Below are 18,842 nucleotides of genomic sequence, written 5' to 3'. Positions count from 1 at the left end.
ATATGAGAGACAAAGGCAATGTGTTTAATATGCAAAAAATATCCCTTAAAATCAATGTAGGAGACAAGCCCAATTGGGAAAAAAAAAAGCAAAAGTCATGGATAGGAAATTCACTATAATACTTGGTCAGTATGCACATGAAACTGCCCAATTATGTTAGCAAATAAGTGCATTTGGAAACATGCAGTGCTTGTCAAGACGGACTAAGTTCTTTAAACAGCTTTCTTAGTTGTGAGCGTGGGAAATAAATACTCTCATACACTGCTGATAGAAATGTGAATCAGCAGCATAGCTTATCTGGAGGTCACGTGGTTATATGTATTTAAAATAGACCTAGGAATTCTACTTCTCCAAATTTATCTCAAGGCAATAATCATAGATATGCATAGAAATAAGAGAAAAAATCATTTCTAGGAATATTAGTCAAAGAGTGAAAGGGGGGGAGGACCTGTCATATTGCCATTTCCACGTTCCAGAATAGGGTTGATGGTCCCTATCTGCGGGTGTTTGGGGAAAATGGCTAGGAATGCCTTAGGGATTATCTAGTATTCCTTGATCTTGCCTGTGTCTTCTCTTCCTGGGGTCCCTACCTCCCAAGAATGAGACATCAACTTGGCTAAATTATCTCTTGATAGCCATATTTTGCTGTTGGTAGGATGAATGTTATAGATGATCATGATAAGTGGAAAAGCAGGAAACAAAATTGTATGAAATCAAATTTTAATAAGTATATGCTCACATGAGGGAAAATCTAGACAAATATGCTCTGTAATAAAAATACACATGTCTGTGGTAGATTTGAAGGGAGTTTTTTTAAGAGTCATTTTGGGGCTGGGGAGGTAGCTCAGGGGGGTAGTGCTTGCCTAGCATGTGCAAGTTCTTGGCTTTAATCCTCAGCACTGCAAATAATAATAATAACAAGTAAAGTAATATTTCCCAAATTTGTTGAACACATAACTTTTTAAAAAATTAAAAATTTAAGGCACATTCAGGAAGGTGCACCTGTTTTAAATGTACAGATCACTGAAGTTTCACAAACTAAGCACACCTGTCAGCAGCACCCAGATCAGGGCACAGAATAATTATCCGTCCATTTTGTGCTCACCTCCAGGTAATAGCCCCCACATTCACCCCTCACCACCTTCACATCCTCCAAGCTGATAACCAGCCTGATTTCCAGCAGCATTGATTGGTTTTACATATTTCTGTACTTTATATAGATAGATGAAATCAAATATTTGTAACCTTGTGGTTATTCCTGAGATTCAGCCATATTGTTGCATGTAGTTATAAATCATTCATTCTTTTTGCTGTATGTTATTTCCTTGTGAGAATCAATATTTTGGATTAATACCTTATAATATGCTTACCAATTATACTGTTGATGAACATTTGGGTCCTTTCTGTTTGGAACTGTTACGAATAGTGCTTGTAAGAACACTCTACTGAATGTACTGTCCATTTGTAGAACATAACTACATTTTTATTGAACATACTGTATACCTAAAAATAAAATTGCAGGGTTTTAGATATGCATTAGGCTCAGCTTTGGTAGATATTGCCAGATTTTCAAAATGGGTTTACCAGTTTATACTTTTACCAGTTGTGTACAAGTTCTGGTTATTCCATGTCTTCATCAAAACCTTTGTATTTTCTGTTATTTTTATTTTAACCATTCTGGTAAGGGTAGTGGTATCACACTGTGGCTTTAATTTGCATTTCCCTAAGGACAAATGAGGTTAGTGCCTTTCCGTATGTTTATTTGCCATTTGCGTGTTATCTTTTCTAAATTCAAAGTTTTCATTCTTTTTTTCTATTGTTTTGTCTGTCTTGCTGATTTAAAGGACTTTTCCTGTAGGAGTCATTTGTTGGATATATGTATTGCAAATAACTTTTCACTCTGTGAATTGTCTTAATATCTCAATGGTGTCTTTATGTGAAGAAACAGTTTTACTTTTAGTTCAGTTTATATTTGTCTTCTGTGGTTAATTCTATTCTAGAGTCATGAAAACTTTTTCTTTCTTTTCCTTTTTTTTTACAGTGCTAGGGTTTGAACTCAGGGCCTACACCTTGAGTCACTTCATCAGCACTATTTTTGTGATGGTTTTTTCCCAGATAGGGTCTCATGAGCTATTTACCTCATGAGAACTTGAATCCTCCTGATTCATTGAACTGTAATCCTCCTGATCTCTGCCTCTTGAGTAGCTGGGATTATAGGTGTGAGGCACTGGTACGGGCTATCTTTTTCTTTAAAATTTTTATCATTTCTCCTTTAATATTTAGATTCACAATCCTTCTGAAATTGATATGTAATGTGAAGTAAGGATCAAGATTCTTTTTTTCCAAGTTAATTATCCGGTCAACTGAGTGCATTTATTATAATGATATTCTTTCACCCCCTACACTCACTTGTGTCATAAATTGTCCATACACACACATATACTCATGTATGTGAATACACACACACATACATATGATTCATATAATTTGTACCTGTACTGTCCCTTCTTTTCTGAAGAGGTTCATTTTCCTTTGGCTAAAACCAGTCTATCTTAATTGAATTAGCCTCATAAAAGGCTATGATATCTGGTGGCTCAAGTCTTCCACCTTTATTGTTCTTAAAATTACCTTGGTCATGCCTTGTTATTTGAACTTCCATATACATTTTGCTTTTTTGTTTGTGTTGTGTTGTTTTGTTTTGAGACAGGGTCAGCTATGTTGCCTAAGCTGGCCTTGAACTTATAATCATTTTACCTCAGCTTCCCAAGTATGTGGGATTACTGTCAGCTTATAACTATGCACAATAAACACATTGGTTTTGTAATAAGAAAATGAAAAATTTAAAAATGAAATACTACTAGCTCAAGATTTCTCTTATCAGGTTTGTTTTCTAAAAAGAAAACAATGTCTATAATTTCTAATAATAGGTGTATTCAAGGCATATACAGTTTAAGTGTGCTTTATTAGATAAGAAAGTAACTGTAAAATCTAGTCATTAGGACTTCAGAGAAATTACAAGATTTTATGGTTTATTTCTTTATGTAACAAATGTGGAGCAGGTGCATGTGAACAGCCTAAGGTGAATTTGTGCTCTCAGCAGGTTGGTTACTCTTCAGTGGCTTCATGTCTAAAGAAGTGTGTTTGAGTATAGGGTCACCATATACTGCAGTTTACTTAGGGCAACTCCAGTTTACAGTAGACTGTGCATCCTATCCATTATGTCATTTTTCCTGGGTAAAAGTATCCTGATTTGACTGACTAATCATATAAAGGGCTTCTATCAATGTGATTATTATTTTTATTATGTGACATCCACTAAGGAAATACTGTTGCTTGGGAAAAGTTTTCCTAAGTTAGAATTTCTCAAACATTTCTAAATGATACTTCTAGAAAAATTATCTTTACATATACTTGATTTCAAAACCTATATTACCAATAAAACTCCCAGGAAGAGTAAGGAAGAATACCCTATGGTGATGCTAGGGGTAAAATGCCTTCTTGACTTGGAGATTTAATGGGGAAATTGCCTGCAATCTATGATGAGGCCCAATACTTGCAAAGAACTGAAAGTTTTACTTTGATGTCTGTTTCTGTCTTCTGTGGAGCCATCTTTGAATTTCCCATCTTCTCTTCCATCTATAGAAGTTTCAATAGCAGGTAGGGAGTTTGCTCCCATTTAATGCAATGACTTAGTTCTTGACTTGCTGACATGGCTTCAAGTCTTTATTGGGAAGAAGCTTAAGGTTGTGCCCCTGCCCAGTCAATGGCAATGACAGGAACAGGGCTGTAGTCTCTTCTCTTGCCCAGGAATTTATACTCAGTTATGTTTTGAAGTTCACTCTCCTGAGCTCTACTGCAAAGCTTTGCCAGGCAGGGCTGAAGGTGAATGGGGTCCAGCACCCTTACTGTAACGAAGACTGTCAATAAACAGCCCAGTCAATAAACATTTCTCTTTCCTATAGTTAAGGTATACCATGTACACATTTTAGTTGAAAACCAAAAGCCAACTGTTAAAACGAACATTTGACTAAGAATAAAGCCCAGTTCTATCATTAAAGTAACTCTTGATGTAGAAACAGAAAACTATCATATTTTGAGTTTAAGTATTATTTAATTATCACCTTGGGGAAATCATTTTGAGATAGCAAAGCTAGTTTTGCTTTTGATTCATCCTCAAAAGATAAGAGGAACTCCTGAATAAGATTTTTTTTCTAGAAAGGTTCATGTTGCAATGAAGTTAAATAATTAATTAAATATGGCTCTTGAAGTTTATTTATTTGATATCATGAAAGCTAGTACATCATATAGTTCTGCAAAGATTGTAATTATGGTATAGTATAATTTCTACCCTAATATTATTTAACTGATTATAAATATTTATATCTCAAAATAAGTATATGTTATTTCTGTAGTTATTTAGCTTGGCAATCTATTTCTCTTTAACTGAAATTTTTAATAATTGTTTTTACATAAAATTAACAGCTTTCATGATTAACATTAATTATTGTAACATTTTATACGTAAAATGGGAAGCATATATTTTTCTTTCTGCTGATGGAACCTTGAAATATTAAACATATAAGAATATTTTCAATCCTACTTTTATCTGAAATAAAGATACATAGTTGAAGTTGATACTCTGGCATTAAAAATAAAATGCAATCCTTATTCTCATTATTGTCATTGTTATGCTATTTGTATATGATGGTGTTTGACTATTTTGAAGATTCAGGATGCCAGAAAAGGCATTGGTGTATATAAACATTCAGCTGTTTGGCCTTCTGAAGGCCAAGACCAGTAGCTTTTTGGCTAAAGATGAGCTACAGCTAAATTAATTGTAGCACTTATTTTGGAAAAGACTTACAGAACGCCCTCTAAGTGCTAGACATCTAATTGCCTTTGCATCTATATTAATTAATGAGATTATCATATGCTGGTTTTCTTTACACTTAAGGAACTCAAATGTTCCAGCCTATTTACCCATCATATCATTGATGAAGAACAGCTCCAATCTGGGACTGGGAATAGAGTGCTTGCCTAGCATGCATAAGATCTTGGGTTTGATCTCTAGCACTGCACATATGAAAGAAAAATGTTTAAACCCCTACTCGATACCAGTATTTTATCAGTTTGCTCATCTTATGGGTTTTTTGAATCCCAGAGATACTCCAAGATAGTTGTTATCTGACATTTTAACCAGCTACCTGGTTGTGGACCACTACCTCCATCTTTGTTGGTCTTTAGCATCCTTCAGCTCATTGCTACTGCTCTCCTAAATATGGTCTTTATTCCAAGTGCCATCTCAGCCTTGCACAATGCTCTGCAGCAATAAAATGATTAGCTGTGATGTTTAAATAACTTCAGTGCTGGCTTGAAGATTTTTTTTTTTAATGGGGCAAAGATACGCAAGTGAAGAACTCAGACTCCACAGCTGCTACTGGATGGACACAGAGGCTTCCTGGGTTCACAGACCAAAGCCTCTACAGGTGCTCCCCGTTGTTCAAAGACTTCTCTGCCCGTCTCAGGGCTGTCACCAGGATTCAGGGGTCTTCTCACACAAGAATGAGTAGAAAGGGTCTCTCATATCTGGATCATAGGTCTCTGTTCCTCTTGGCCCAGCGACATTCACAGGTTCTGTTTCCTGCCTGATTCCTCAATCTTCTACTGACGGTGGAAATATCTCTTCTTTCCTATCCCCATCCACAGATGTGTGCCATTTCCTTGTAGCCTGTACGATAATTTACAGCAAAGTAGTACTTCCCCCAAATTTGCATTTATTCAATCCAGAACGACTCAAAATAACGAGTCAGTCTATCTTACCATCTACTTTGAGCTTCAGCAGTTCCAGGCCATTCTTCTTTCTAAAGTGTGATGTGTCTGCATCTTTCCTACATCATCCAGCCTCCACTCATCTACCATGGTAACTGCTTGCACAAGAAAACACACTCATTTTCCAGGATCTGACAAAAACTTTAAAGGACAATACAATTAAAATCCACTTATAGGAAATAAATACTTTCTGAAAGAAAAGGTAATTTTCAGAGATGACCACTATGCTACATGGGGGACAACCTCTTTCCATGACTATGGAAAGCAGATTAAGATTCTTGGTGCTATTTTATCTCCAGAGTTTCCATTGTAGACCAGAGTCTATAAGTCTATATGCTACCTTCACAGAACAGAAAGAGCAGTGTGCCCTCAAAGCTGAGTTCAAAACTTTTCTGCAAGGGAAGCAAACTGCCAGAAGAATTAGAATGTCAGTTTTTCTTAACCATTGGTGTTAGCATCTCTTGGGATTCAAAGGCCAAAGCATACCATCACCATCTATTTCACTAGCTCTCAGCAAAGTGCCAATAGGTGATTGGGAAAAAATGAGAGCGATGACAGTCTAGTGAAATCAAACACTAAACAATAATTTTATTTTGTATAAAACTAAAATGCTATAGAAGTGTGCTCAAAGTACCTTGGGGATCATTATGCAAGGAATTCTCCACAGTCACTTTCTTGAACAATGAGCAGCAGAATGAGTACCTCTTCTAGTTTATTATGAGCTCTTTATTTTTTAAAGTTCTTTATTTTAAACATTTTAGTCATCATAGGGCAAAGAGAGTATATTATTAATGGTCAGTGTTTAATAAACGAATATCTAGTTGAATTAATATACCCTCTCATAACTAGATCCTCCCATGAAATAAATGGTGAAACACACAACAGAATTAACATGTTCTACTGACCTCTTTCCTCCAAAACTCTATTTTAGAGAAAGAAGTTATCTGTAGCCTGATACCCAAGAAATCAACTTTTTATCCTTCATCGAAGTAAAACTTTAGGAGTCAGTACTAGGTATTTGCCACATATTAAAGTAGGCAAGAATCAGTGCCATGAATATCTCTATGTGTTTTCATCTTTGTGAAGTTTTGCCCAAACCTTCCCCTGGCACCCAGTGCACTATTCCCTGTGAAAGTTCATTGCAGTAAAGAACTGATGCTGGCCAAGGCATGGTGGCTCACGCACTAAGTCTAGCTACTCAGGAGGCAATAGGAGGATCACAGTTCAGGCCAGCCAGCCTGGGCAAAGGTTAGCAAGACCCTATCACAAAAACAAACCAGGCGTGGTGGTTCATGCCTGTGGTTCTAGCTACTTAGGAGGCATGGGTAGGAGATTCCCAAGTCAAGGCTGGCCTGGGCAAATAGAGAGAGACCTTATCTAAAAATCAAGCTAAAAAAGCAAAAGAGACTGGGAGTGTGTGGTTCAAGTGGTGGAGTAGAGTAAATGCAAGGCCCTGAGTTCAATTTCCAGTACCACCAAAAAAAAAAAAAAAAAAAAAAGAGTTGATACCACATGCATATTGTTGCACATGTACTGTTGTTAGTTTGTGACTTACCCTAGAAAGAAGAATTTGAGGTTCAAGCTTTGGCTTTGGAAACATTGATGTTGGTTACTGTGTTCATATCTAGTGCTACGTATACACACGCGCACACACACACAATGCATTCATTTATTCAGCCAATATTTATCAAATACCTTTTTATACTAAACAAAATCTTAGATGCTGAGGATATTAAGATGAATAAATAATAGTTCTTATCCTCAAGGAACTTGAAATTTAGCAAGGGAGGAAAACGGGAAGGTACTTATTCTATTCTGTTGTAAATCCTCTTTTCTCCTCTGTATTAATCGTTGGACTGTAGGGTCCCCTCAGAACAGGGCAGGTACTACCTACCATGTTCATTTTTGCTCTTTGGAATCCAGTCTCCTGCCTTCATAGACAATAAACATTTATTGAAATGAGTGTGTAAATAAACTGTATAAGCATAATAAAACTGTATAAACAGTTAAAACGATAATATAAGAATTTGTACCATCCTTACTATATGAGTAAAATACATCAGGAGTTCAGAGATAGGAAAGAGGTCCTGGCAAGGAGAACATCATGAGAACTTCAAGAGAAGCAAGAAGTGAAGTGAGGATATTCTAGGATTTGGCAATGAGGAGGTTTGCACAGCAGCTTTTCAAAGAAAGCACTATATTGTGAAAGGAGTTGTGAGCTAGGGTTAGGGGTTGGGGAATGAATGAGAAGTGGATCATACTGATTGGCTAGAGTTGGGGAATGAGGTCATAAATCATGGCAGAGGCAAGCCTTTGCATACTTAGGCAGAAGTGAGACTCTCTCATTCCTTGTTCCCCATTGGACACAGCCACTCTAGGTCAAAGATATATTTCTCTACATGCGTAGCCTCTAAATCAGTTTCCTATTTCTTTCAAGTTATTATAAAAAAAATTACACAAGTCAGGGTTGGACCTAGAGAAAGTTGTTGTCCCAGAAAAGTTTCATGATCAATAATCACCTCTTGGTCATTCTTTCAAATGTGCCCTGATCATCCATTGTGGATCCTTCAGTTCCTCAGCAACCACCTCTTTTCATTCTTTCACTTGCATCAAAATATCTCATTCTTTCATGGATGTATATATTATTTCTAGGCCAAATAGCAATCAGAAAAGCACAGATAAGCTGTCTTTATCTTTTATAATGAAAACAAAAGGTATTTTTTTTAGATTTCAAATTTAAAGTGGAACATTAAAGTGCACATTCTGTTTTTGTGAAATGTCATGTGTTAATTTTCAACATAGGCGAGGCCAGACATCTCCAAGGAGGTTCAATTTTCATATGAAAGTGTCAGTAGCCTTCATCTGAGTCAAGGATCTTGGTTGCTTGTGTTGAAATGTAACACTTAGGTTTCAATGACTCAGTAAGATAGTGCCTGAGTTAGATTTGCAAGGTTAAAAGTTACTGACTTTCCTCATGTTTTATAATAGATTAGTGTTTTAGACAGGGCCTAATAGTAATGAGTTTATTATATCAATTAGTTCATTAATTCTTATGATATATTTTAATATTTTAAGAGGGTACAGTAGTATGTTTGAACATAACTTTTATGTGGCACTGGTCCTCTCTAAAGTTTTAAGAGATTTTGGATTTAAAGGATAAAAGCAAAAATATTTATATGTGTACAATTCAAATCACATTTTAATAATTGAAGTATTCCAGCTTAGCTGCAGGAATCACTTAAATCTGATACATTCATTGTGCAAGTAGCTTTTAAGAAAGAAAACTGCCTTTGTAGAGAGATGAAGGGAATAGATTAACCTGGAAAGTTTTGTGCAATAGATTCCTTTAAAATGGTGACACCTGAGGAAAATACTCTGTGGGACAAATACGTTTTACACATCAAATTATCAGTATTCAGACAACCTTCACAATTAGGTATTTGGGGTAAAGAGAAGATATTTTTAGTGTACTGTACATTAAAAAAGATTATGGTCTTGATCTTTCTGAACTTTAATCATTCAACTTAGAAACTTTCTGATTTTATGAACTTGCGTTGCATGGCTCTTTCCTTCCCATAGAGCCTCAAGCCAACTTGAACACAGGAATTGTTCAAAGCAATATCTTTCAACCCCCTGAGATTTTCCCCCATAGACAGAAATATATTATAAACCATCCACCTTCCTGTATGTAACTTCTTCGTCTTTCATAGCACAGTGTTGTCCTCCTCAGCCCATTCTTTGTTACACATATCTCATTTCCTTTAACTTTTAAATGGGGTCTTGATATGTACCCCAGGATACCCTGCACTCCAATCTTCCTGTCTCTGCCTCCTGCGTGCTGGGATTACAGGGATGTACCACTATGTGCAGCTTCCCTTGTCTTCTTGAAGAGTGGCTTTCTCTTTTTAAATTGAGAAACAAAAACATCATCATAAATCACAGTGATAATATGAAAACCTAATAATCTTGATATTAGTGCAAATAAAAAATATGTATTTTAAATTAGAAAAGTAATAAGCAAGAATTTCAAGGTACTGAAAAATTCTCCTTGAAATCTTTCTGTAGGAAAGGTCTAATCCATCACTATACCCCTATCTAAATAAATGAAGGAAGAAACCAGCACTTAAAATTGTGTCTTACCCTGTTTTACTCTTTTTTTTCAGGTACCAGTTACAACAATATTGTATTTCTTTTTTTTTTCTATTTCAGATGCTGTACATTTCAAGTTTATCAAAGATTAAATTGATGTTCATAGGTTAATCTGGAATCCTAAAAACAGTCTGTTCCACTGCATTTATAAGAAAATATGTGTAAATGCCCATCAGCTGACTTGTAAAGGGGCTTTTAGAGTACAACCCAATGTAAGTTTCAGCCGTACTGTGTTTTGGCCATTGTTACTCTCCAGTTACAGTGTGTGTCTACTTGTGTATGCACAGATATGTGTGGACTATATGTACATTTGTGTCTACACATGTTCTTTTTCACAATTATGGGTTAATAGTATGTACTTCTTTCTTCAGCAGATGTTTGAATGTCTATTATGTGAAAGATAGCATTCTAGGTCTAAGAGCTATGCAGAGATGGGGTTGTTGCCCTTATTGAGTGTGCACTCTTAACGAGGAGACATACAAAAACCAAATGGTTTCACAAATACATATGAAATGCATGCTGTGATAGGTGCTGTGAAGGAAGGTCACATAGCTGGATGTGAGCATAAAACCAGGCCCTGTTTTGTTTCCAGGGTTGGAACGGGTTCCCTGGAGAGAACCATGTGCTAACTGAGATGGCCTGGGTGGGCAGGAGTTAAAAGGGAAAAGAGAATGGGGGTGATGGAGGAAGAGGAAGGATGAAGTTTAAAGTGCTGCAGACAAGGGGATTCATGTCGTGTTTAAGACCATATGTGCTCAGCTAGGTATTTTAATGACTTCTTCCAGGAGTGAGCACTGAGTAGCTGGGAGATTTTTCTGCCTAAACCATATCATTAAAAATGAGCTATGAACCACACAGAAATAAGAAAGCACATATGACTTCATAAGCATTTGTACTTTGTTTTGTTTTTAGGTATGAAATATTCCTTAAGCCCTGACAACCACCATGAAGATGGAATTATGAATATGGCAACTTTTCTACGGGGCTGTGAAGAAAAGGGTATAAAAAATGACAGGTCTGAGGACCAGTTAAATAAAGAGAAAAAGAAAATTCTGTTCTCCTTTTGTGAGGTGTGCAACATCCAACTGAACTCTGCAGCCCAGGCCCAGGTCCATTACAATGGCAAATCCCACCGCAAACGAGTAAAGCAGTTGAGTGATGGGCAGCCCCCACCCCCAGCCCAGGGCTCGGGGCCAGTGCTGGCCAGCCCAAGCACCAACACCAGTGCAGGTAGGAAGAGGGGGCTTTGGGCTCTGTTTCTCTCTGGGAGAAATGGTTCTGTTACAGAAAATGAAGGATGAGGAGCAAGCATCTTTCACCTTAAAACTAGACTACAATATCTACTCTTTTTCCTACAGGTGAAATTGGAAGTTGTTTGTCCTCTCTCAGCATATGCTCACATCCACACATACATGCACATATGCAAACATGAAGGCACACGCACACACACACAAACACATGCAATTTGAATATTGGGCCATAGATTTCCTGTATGTCAATTTTTCTTAATGTATTTGGAAATGCATTTAAAATGGATCAGTGATGTCAATTTCTTTCCACTCTGCAAAATTAGGCTTTCTTGTTTTTTGGTTTTTTCATTTGCTTTCATTGGGTGGCATACTACTTGATAAGCTGCAGCCTTATTCATAATGTCTCATGATGCAGAAAAGGAGTGCATTGTTCTTGTCATATTCTTTAGAGAGTTGCCAGCAGTGAGCCAGTGATGTTCTGAAATAAGAACAGGCGTTCTCCCATCCACAAGGTTTACCCTGAGCTTGAACTGTCATCACTTCCACTTCTCTCTCACCCATTCCTCATGAGCCAGGCAGAGGCAGAAGCTTAGGAGTTTTGTTTTCCTGCATCTGCCCTGATTTTTAAACAATTTTTCTAATCCTTTATCATATCCTTGGGCAGCCATTCTTCCTCCACATTGCTGGACACTGGGTGGTCTCATTTGCTGAACTAACAAAAACTGAAATTTACTGTTATCCAAGATGAAGATTTCTACAGAAGGTGGGCCTTCTACTCAGGCCAAGAGAAGCTTCCTCCTTAAAGTAGTGAAAAAGCTCCAGATTGCACCCTAGCAAGGGTTTGATCTGATCCAAGGCCTTAACTTAAGGTGATGATGCAGACAAGCCATTTGTTGGAATTTCACTCAGTGCTGCTGTATGGTTCTTGGTTTTGTAAGTTATACTGTGATCCACATGGAATACAAATGAATATTGTCTGTTGCAATTAAATAATTTTTATATTTCAAGCTAAACCCAACTGCATTTTATCTACGATATGGTTTAACTTCATTAAATTGTTTTCTCCAATCAATTTTATCATACTGTGAAAGAATATAAAGAAACTTACATGAGACACACTCTTACAATGGTAAAAACTTACTTTGAATTTTCCATTTATTTATCTATTATTATAATTACTCACAGATGCATTAATGTGCTTGTATTTACATATAAGAATATAGTTAATGTTAGGTTAAAAACTGATACCTAAATCAGAAGGAAAATAGCTTGAGAAACGTTTGAGTTCAAATATACGTAGGCACCATAGTTATTAAAAATATTTTTCTGAAGAATACCTGATGACAGGGAAAATTGCCTATGATAACATACTAGGCAAAACAGCAGGAACCAAAGTGGGCATACCTTAGTGCCCATCATCAACTATTTCGAGTCTTGACTTAATGAGGACCACGCCTGACATCATTTTGGTTTTCCAGTCACTTATCTCAGTTTTGATTTACCAAACTTCTGTTTCCTGCTGGGTAACAGCTTTCTTAACATTCTCTCAGCCCATAACTTCTGACTTTTGTATATTCAGAAGGACTCTGTGATCTGGAAGATTTTACTCTATTTATAAAACATTCATCTCATTGTAGAGTGAAGGGTCAGGCACAGTACACTTTGCCTCCATCTCAGGCTGCTGCTCAACCCATGAGATGGGGGAACTATGCAAGGATAAATTATTGGTTTGCAATGCTGTTCTTGGTTGGTGATCATTATTCTGGCCATCTTTCTGGGTTACAGACACTTTTTACCCTGTGGATAGTAGTCTCTTAGGCTTTGAGGTCTCTTTTATGAGACAGCTTACCCCCAGGTAGCAGCAAAATACTCCATTCCTCAACTATGTGTGCCTCTTTCTCCCCAGCTCTAGGAGTCCTGGCAAGATTGTGCCCTCTATTCTCATATGTACCCACTTTGGGGACTTGAGGGCACATACAGAATCCATCTTGAAAACTTGGAACTGGTGGGGTCCAGGCAGACAGAGGTAGAATGGGCTGTGGGGAGCTTCTTTTTCATGCTCAGGTAGCACAGGGGAGGCTGGCAATCTTACTGATAAAACAGACACCTAATTAGGAAACAAAATGACAGTTTCCCTTTTCCATCCATTGTTTGGCTTTAGAGAGTATTATGCATTCAGTTGTGTTTCTCTCAAAAATGAAAATATTGTTGGAGTCCTAATTTCCAATACCTTAGAATATAACCTTATTTGGAGATAAGGTCTTTATAGAAGTAATTCAGTTGAAGTGAAATCATCATAGCTGTCTTTAAATCCAAAATAACTGGTGACCTTATAAAAAGGGAAAATTTGAACACAGAGAGAAGATAATGTGAAGAGATGCAAGGAGAAGACAGATACTATATATAAGCAAAAAGATGACCTGAAACAGATGCTTCCCTCATAGCGCTCAGAAGAAACCAATCCATCAGACACCTTGATTTATTACTTCTGACTTTCGGAATTGTGCAATGGTGAAATTGTGCTGTTTAAGTCACCCAGCCTATACATCATACGATAGTTCTAGCATACTTAGGGTGAGGGCATCATAGCCTGCCTCATGCCAAAAGGGGACAATATGATAGTAATGCTGTTTTATAAATGTTTATAAGAGGTAACTTCTTTCTTCTAGCAGTCTTATAATGTTGGGATTGGTGGATGAAACCACTGTGGGTAGTTTCAATGGAGAATTCTACCAAGCATTTAAATAAGAATTAGCATCAATTTTACCTTTTCTCTTTCAGAGAATAAAAAAGGAAGAACACTTTCTCATTTTATAAGGCCAGGATTGCTCTAATACTAAAAGCAGACAAAGACAATAAAAAAGACAGAACTACAGACTAATGTCTCTCATGAACTTAGACTCAAAATTTCCCAACAAAATATAAACAAACATAATCCAGCAATGTATGAAGAAAAATTATGACCAAGAGGATTTATTTCAGGTATGCAAGGCTGGTTCAATATTTGGAAGGCAATAAATATAATCCAATGTATTAACAAACTAAAGAAGAAAACTAATGTGATTATATTAATTGATGCTGAAATTTTATTGAAAAGCAGCTGAGAAAACCCAATACTCATTAAAAATAGAATAAAATTATCTCAATTTAAAATGGAGAATCTATAAAAAAGCCTATAGGTAACATATTAATGGTAAAAAGTTGAATGCTTTCTCTCTAAGATCTAGAGCAAGATAAAGAGGCTCATTGTAATTTCTTTTATTCAGTGTAGTACTGGGAGTTCTATACACTGAATTAGGCAATAAAAATAAACAAAAGGCATAGAGATTGTAAAGGAAGAAATAAAACTATCTTTCTTCACTAATGACATGATGGTATATATACAGAGACACAAAGTATCCGCAAAAGAATTCTTATCTTAGAAATAGTAAACAAATTCAGCAAGGTTGCAGAATAGAGAACACAAAAGTCACTCATGTATGTACTACCAAAAGATGAACATACGAAAACTAAAAGTTAAAAAGACAGTACCATTAGTAAAGTAAAATACTCAGATATACATAAAAATGTGCAAGATCTGTATGCTGGTAATTCCAAAATATTAATGAAAGAATCAAAGATCTGAACAAATAGATATACCATGATTGAGGATTGGAACGCTTAATATAGTTAAGATGCCTTGTCTCCTTAAACTTGATGTTTAGGTTTCGTGCATTTCCTATCAAAGTTCAAGAAAGGATAGGAATGAGATGAGACAAGGGTTTCTTCTTTTTTCAGACATTCTCAAATTTATGTGGAAAAAAACCCAAATCCTAGAATAGCTAAAACAATCTTGGCAAAGAATAAAGCAGGAAGAATCTCTACCCAATGTTAAGGCCTAATACATAGCTAAAGTAACCAAGACAGTGTGATATTAATGGAGAAATAGATGCATAGATCAATCAGAATAATAGGGAACATAGAGATAAACGTGTAAATATATACTGAATTGATTTTTGACAAAAGTACAAAAGTAATCCAATGGAGGAAAGTTAGCCTTCTCAACAAATGGTGCTGGAGCAATTTGACATCTATAAGCAAGAAAAAAAGAAATCCACCTAAATTTCATACCATATCTAAATATTACCTCAAAATAGATTATGAATTCAAATGTAAAACATAAAAATAAAACTTAAAGCAAAAAATTAGAAGCATCTCTAGGACCTAGGGCTATACAAAATGTTTTGAATTAAAACCAAAAGTATAATTCATAAAATGAAAAATTGATAAATTGAAGTCATTCAAAATTAAAAACTTTTGCTTCTGCCCTCTGCTATCTAAAGGTTCATCGAGAGTGCATGTTGTAATAGGTCCCCACCATTCCTACCCAATTCACAATTCTCACCCTCTGAGGATCTAAATTTATGAAAGGATAAAGGATAAATTTATGAAAGGATCTGAAATTTATGAAGGATTTAAATTTATGAAATTTAAAGCAGTTGATGTGTGAATGAGTGATAGTCTAACCTAGTGGTTCTCTAAATTCAACCTGCATTTGAGCAACTTGGAAGGTTTGTTAAAAATGCAGATTTCTGGGCTCCATCCTCTTGAGTTGCTGACTTAGTAAGTCTGGAGTGAAGTCTGCGAACTTAAATTTCTAACAACTCCTCAGATGATGCTGAAGCTGCTGTTCCACAACTGCTTGTTGAGAACACCAGTCTAACACACTGAGGAAGATTTGTACCCAGAAAATGAGCTTCTTATCTTAAATAATTATGTAATTGTGAATTGGTAAGGGAAGAGAAAAGAGGCCTTCTTGTGCTCCTGTGTTTTCTCCTGGGATATTCAGTAACCCAGGAAACACAGGGATGGTTTCATGGAAAGAGCATAGCCATACTCTGGGAGCTTTATAAACAACTCGGTGAATGAGATGGAAAGGCTGTGGTTAAATAAGGCCTTACTGTTTACCAGATATGGATTACTCATAGAATCCTCCTAGAAGATTTGTGAGGAAGATACTGTAGATTTGTGAGGAAGATACTGTTTAGTGTTACATCCAAAGTGACTAAGGAAAAAAGAGGTTAGGTGATTGTTGGAGGAAGCAAGGCTGTGATTTGGAACAAAGCTGACTGTGTGACCTGCTTCCTTACCTTGGCATTCTTGCCTCTGATCTGTAGACATAGATAGGTGAGGTCACCTATCATCAGATGATAGGTGATTTCTCTGGTACCCTGATATCTTCCACCTTGCAATCAGAAGCAGGCTATTCACCAGGTAGAGTAAAAAGTATTAATTTTACATTTTATCACCAGGTAAAGTAAAAGGTGTTAATTTTATATTTTATCTCCCCTGTGTCCTCAAAGGAATATTTGTGCATGTCATGAAGAATCACATTGCCTGGAGGACTATAGTGGCAGTTGGCTTTATTCTGGGGATATGTGGATCTACATTTCCTCAGGATGGGAAGAGGATCTCTTAGGGGGTCATCTCTGATCTTGCCTTTGGCAGTGCTGTGGCACAAATAGTATTTAAAAATTAGAAAGGTCAGATCAAAAGCATGGAGTTTCTGCCATAGTGTGGCAAGACAGACACGCCTAGACTTGATTTGAAGTGCACTGGAGATAGAAGTTACTGTGAAAAGATTGGAATTTTGACTTTAGTCCTCACTTCCCAGCCAGTGGGTCGGCATGATTCTCCTCATACTGTAGATGAGGAAATGAAAAACTAGAGAGATTAGAATTCTTTCCTACATCTTCACAATGGTTCAAAGTCTGAGATCCTCCCTATATTCTGTGTTTCCTCTCATGACTTTTTTTTTTTTGCAACAAATTCTTCACAAAGTAAAAATGAAAAGAATTCAGGGATATTTTCTTATTATCTAACATTTTCCTCCAGTTGCTTATGCCATTTTCTCTGTTACCTGCATTAAATTCTAAAGGAATTTCTACTTCTCATTTAAGGTTGAAAGTTTAAGGCTAAAATGAAGTTAGTCACTCACAGAGAGTACAGAAAAGTGATCTGAAGGAAGAGAAGGAAATGTTTAGAATCTCAAGTTGAGATAAGTTAGACATGTCTGGAAGCTGGAGCTGTGGCTGTAACTGAGAGAAGAAACACAGAAGTATGGAAGTTTGGGGAGATGGCCAGAGTTTTTAGAAAAATTTTAAAACATTTTAATTTAACCATGATTCTGTGAGTCAGAAATATGAGCTGGGTGGTTCTTGTCCTGGACTCAATCTTGCAGCTGCAGGAGGCCATGCATTCACTGGTGGAGTGGTTAAACATGGCCTCAGGCGCCCCTCTGGCCATTTGTGTGAGCTGTGACTTGGCTCATCCTGACTGACGCTCCTTTCCAGGGAGCTGAAGCCTGGCTTCCTTCGACAGCAATCCCAAGATGTATGGGTGGGGTCTTAAAGACATTGGCTAGTTTCTCACCTTGCATCTCCTATGTGTGTAAAATGCAAATGCCGCCTAAGTGTGTCTTCCCATTTTCCAAGAACTTTTCAAACTGAAGCTGCAACACTGCAGAATCACCACATGATGGAGCCAAAAGCCTACTGAAAATAAGAGATTTTCCCTCACTCCCATGTCAACATTTTGAGGAGCTTATTAACTATATGGAAAGAAAACAAACAAAACCACAAAACTACCACATACGATGTGGGGGGGGGTGTGTGTTAGAGGCAGGAACATGCTCTCTGGACAGACTTTAAGCATCTTCTATGCATTAGGCAGAATCTATAGGGGAGATTGTGTGTGTGTGTGTGTGTGTGTGTGTGTGTGTGTGTTCTCCAGTTTTCAGGAGTAAAAGTGACCACTTTTACTTAAAATTGTAGGCAATTTTAAGGAACATTAGGTATTTGTTTGATAGACTCAGAGATAGAATCCAATAATATGGTATTGTCTTTTACTTTTACTGTAGTAACATAGTTTTTAAGTGCTTTCTTTCTCTTTTCCTCTTTCTTTTTTCTTTTTCCCTTTCCTTTTCTTTTGTTTTGAGGCAAGGTCTTGCTAGGTAGCCAAGGCTAGTCTCTAACTCATGACCCTTCTGCTTCAGCCTCCTGAGTGCTGGGATTACAGGCATTCTCCATCACGTGCATTTTTCTTCATTCTTGATCAATCAAAAATTTTCCATTTGTCATTCAATAAATAGACCTTATCTTTTCAGAATAACATGGTGAAAGCAAAATAACATGGTGAAATAATTGATGAAGTATCTGTGAGTTTCTATGAGTAAGAACATTAAATAAGTCATTTCAGTGTGAAGCAGGTAAATCTTGCTTTGTAGCTGAGGTGGTGTCAGGAATACATTTTCCATGTACTTATTTCCACAAGCCTCTTAAGTATAAGTCTATAAAACTTATTTCATAGGATAATTATTCTGTAGTCCTTTTACAAGGTAGTATCCATATGAATTTGTATGGCTTTTCAATAAAATATAGAGTTCACTGAGAAAGGGCTAAGTCAAATACACCAAATTGGACCTTTCAGAACAGAGCATTTGCTTCTTTTGCCATAAATCCCAGATCCTTATAAATAGAGCCTAGGAAAGGTTGGAGGTGTGGTTCAAGTGGTAGAGCACCTGCCTAGCAAGTGCAAGGCCCTGAGTTCAAACCCCAGTACCACCAAAAAAATAAA

General features: G+C 36.7%; 1 protein-coding gene across 5 annotated transcripts in view; it reads left to right on the top strand.

Annotated features, from left to right (window-relative positions):
- The window catches only part of Znf385b (zinc finger protein 385B), a 383,429-nt gene that overhangs the window by 74,437 nt on the left and 290,150 nt on the right, over nucleotides 1–18,842 (top strand). For 2 of the 5 annotated variants that reach the window (XM_074071198.1, XM_074071197.1), the window contains exons 2-3: nucleotides 10,039–10,190; nucleotides 10,891–11,208. In XM_074071198.1, the coding sequence (XP_073927299.1) occupies nucleotides 10,893–11,208 (316 nt within the window). In that variant the 5' untranslated portion in view covers nucleotides 10,039–10,190; nucleotides 10,891–10,892. Of the gene's footprint in view, nucleotides 1–10,038; nucleotides 10,191–10,890; nucleotides 11,209–14,087; nucleotides 14,211–18,744; nucleotides 18,764–18,842 lie in introns of those variants that run through there. The other 3 variants (XM_074071212.1, XM_074071211.1, XM_074071201.1) reach the window with 3 other exon arrangements.

The sequence above is a fragment of the Castor canadensis genome, chromosome 4, assembly GCF_047511655.1.
Source record: "Castor canadensis chromosome 4, mCasCan1.hap1v2, whole genome shotgun sequence".
NCBI lineage: Eukaryota > Metazoa > Chordata > Mammalia > Rodentia > Castoridae > Castor > Castor canadensis.
The sequence above is the reverse complement of the archived record's forward strand: the minus strand, read 5'-3'. Positions and strand labels throughout refer to the sequence as shown.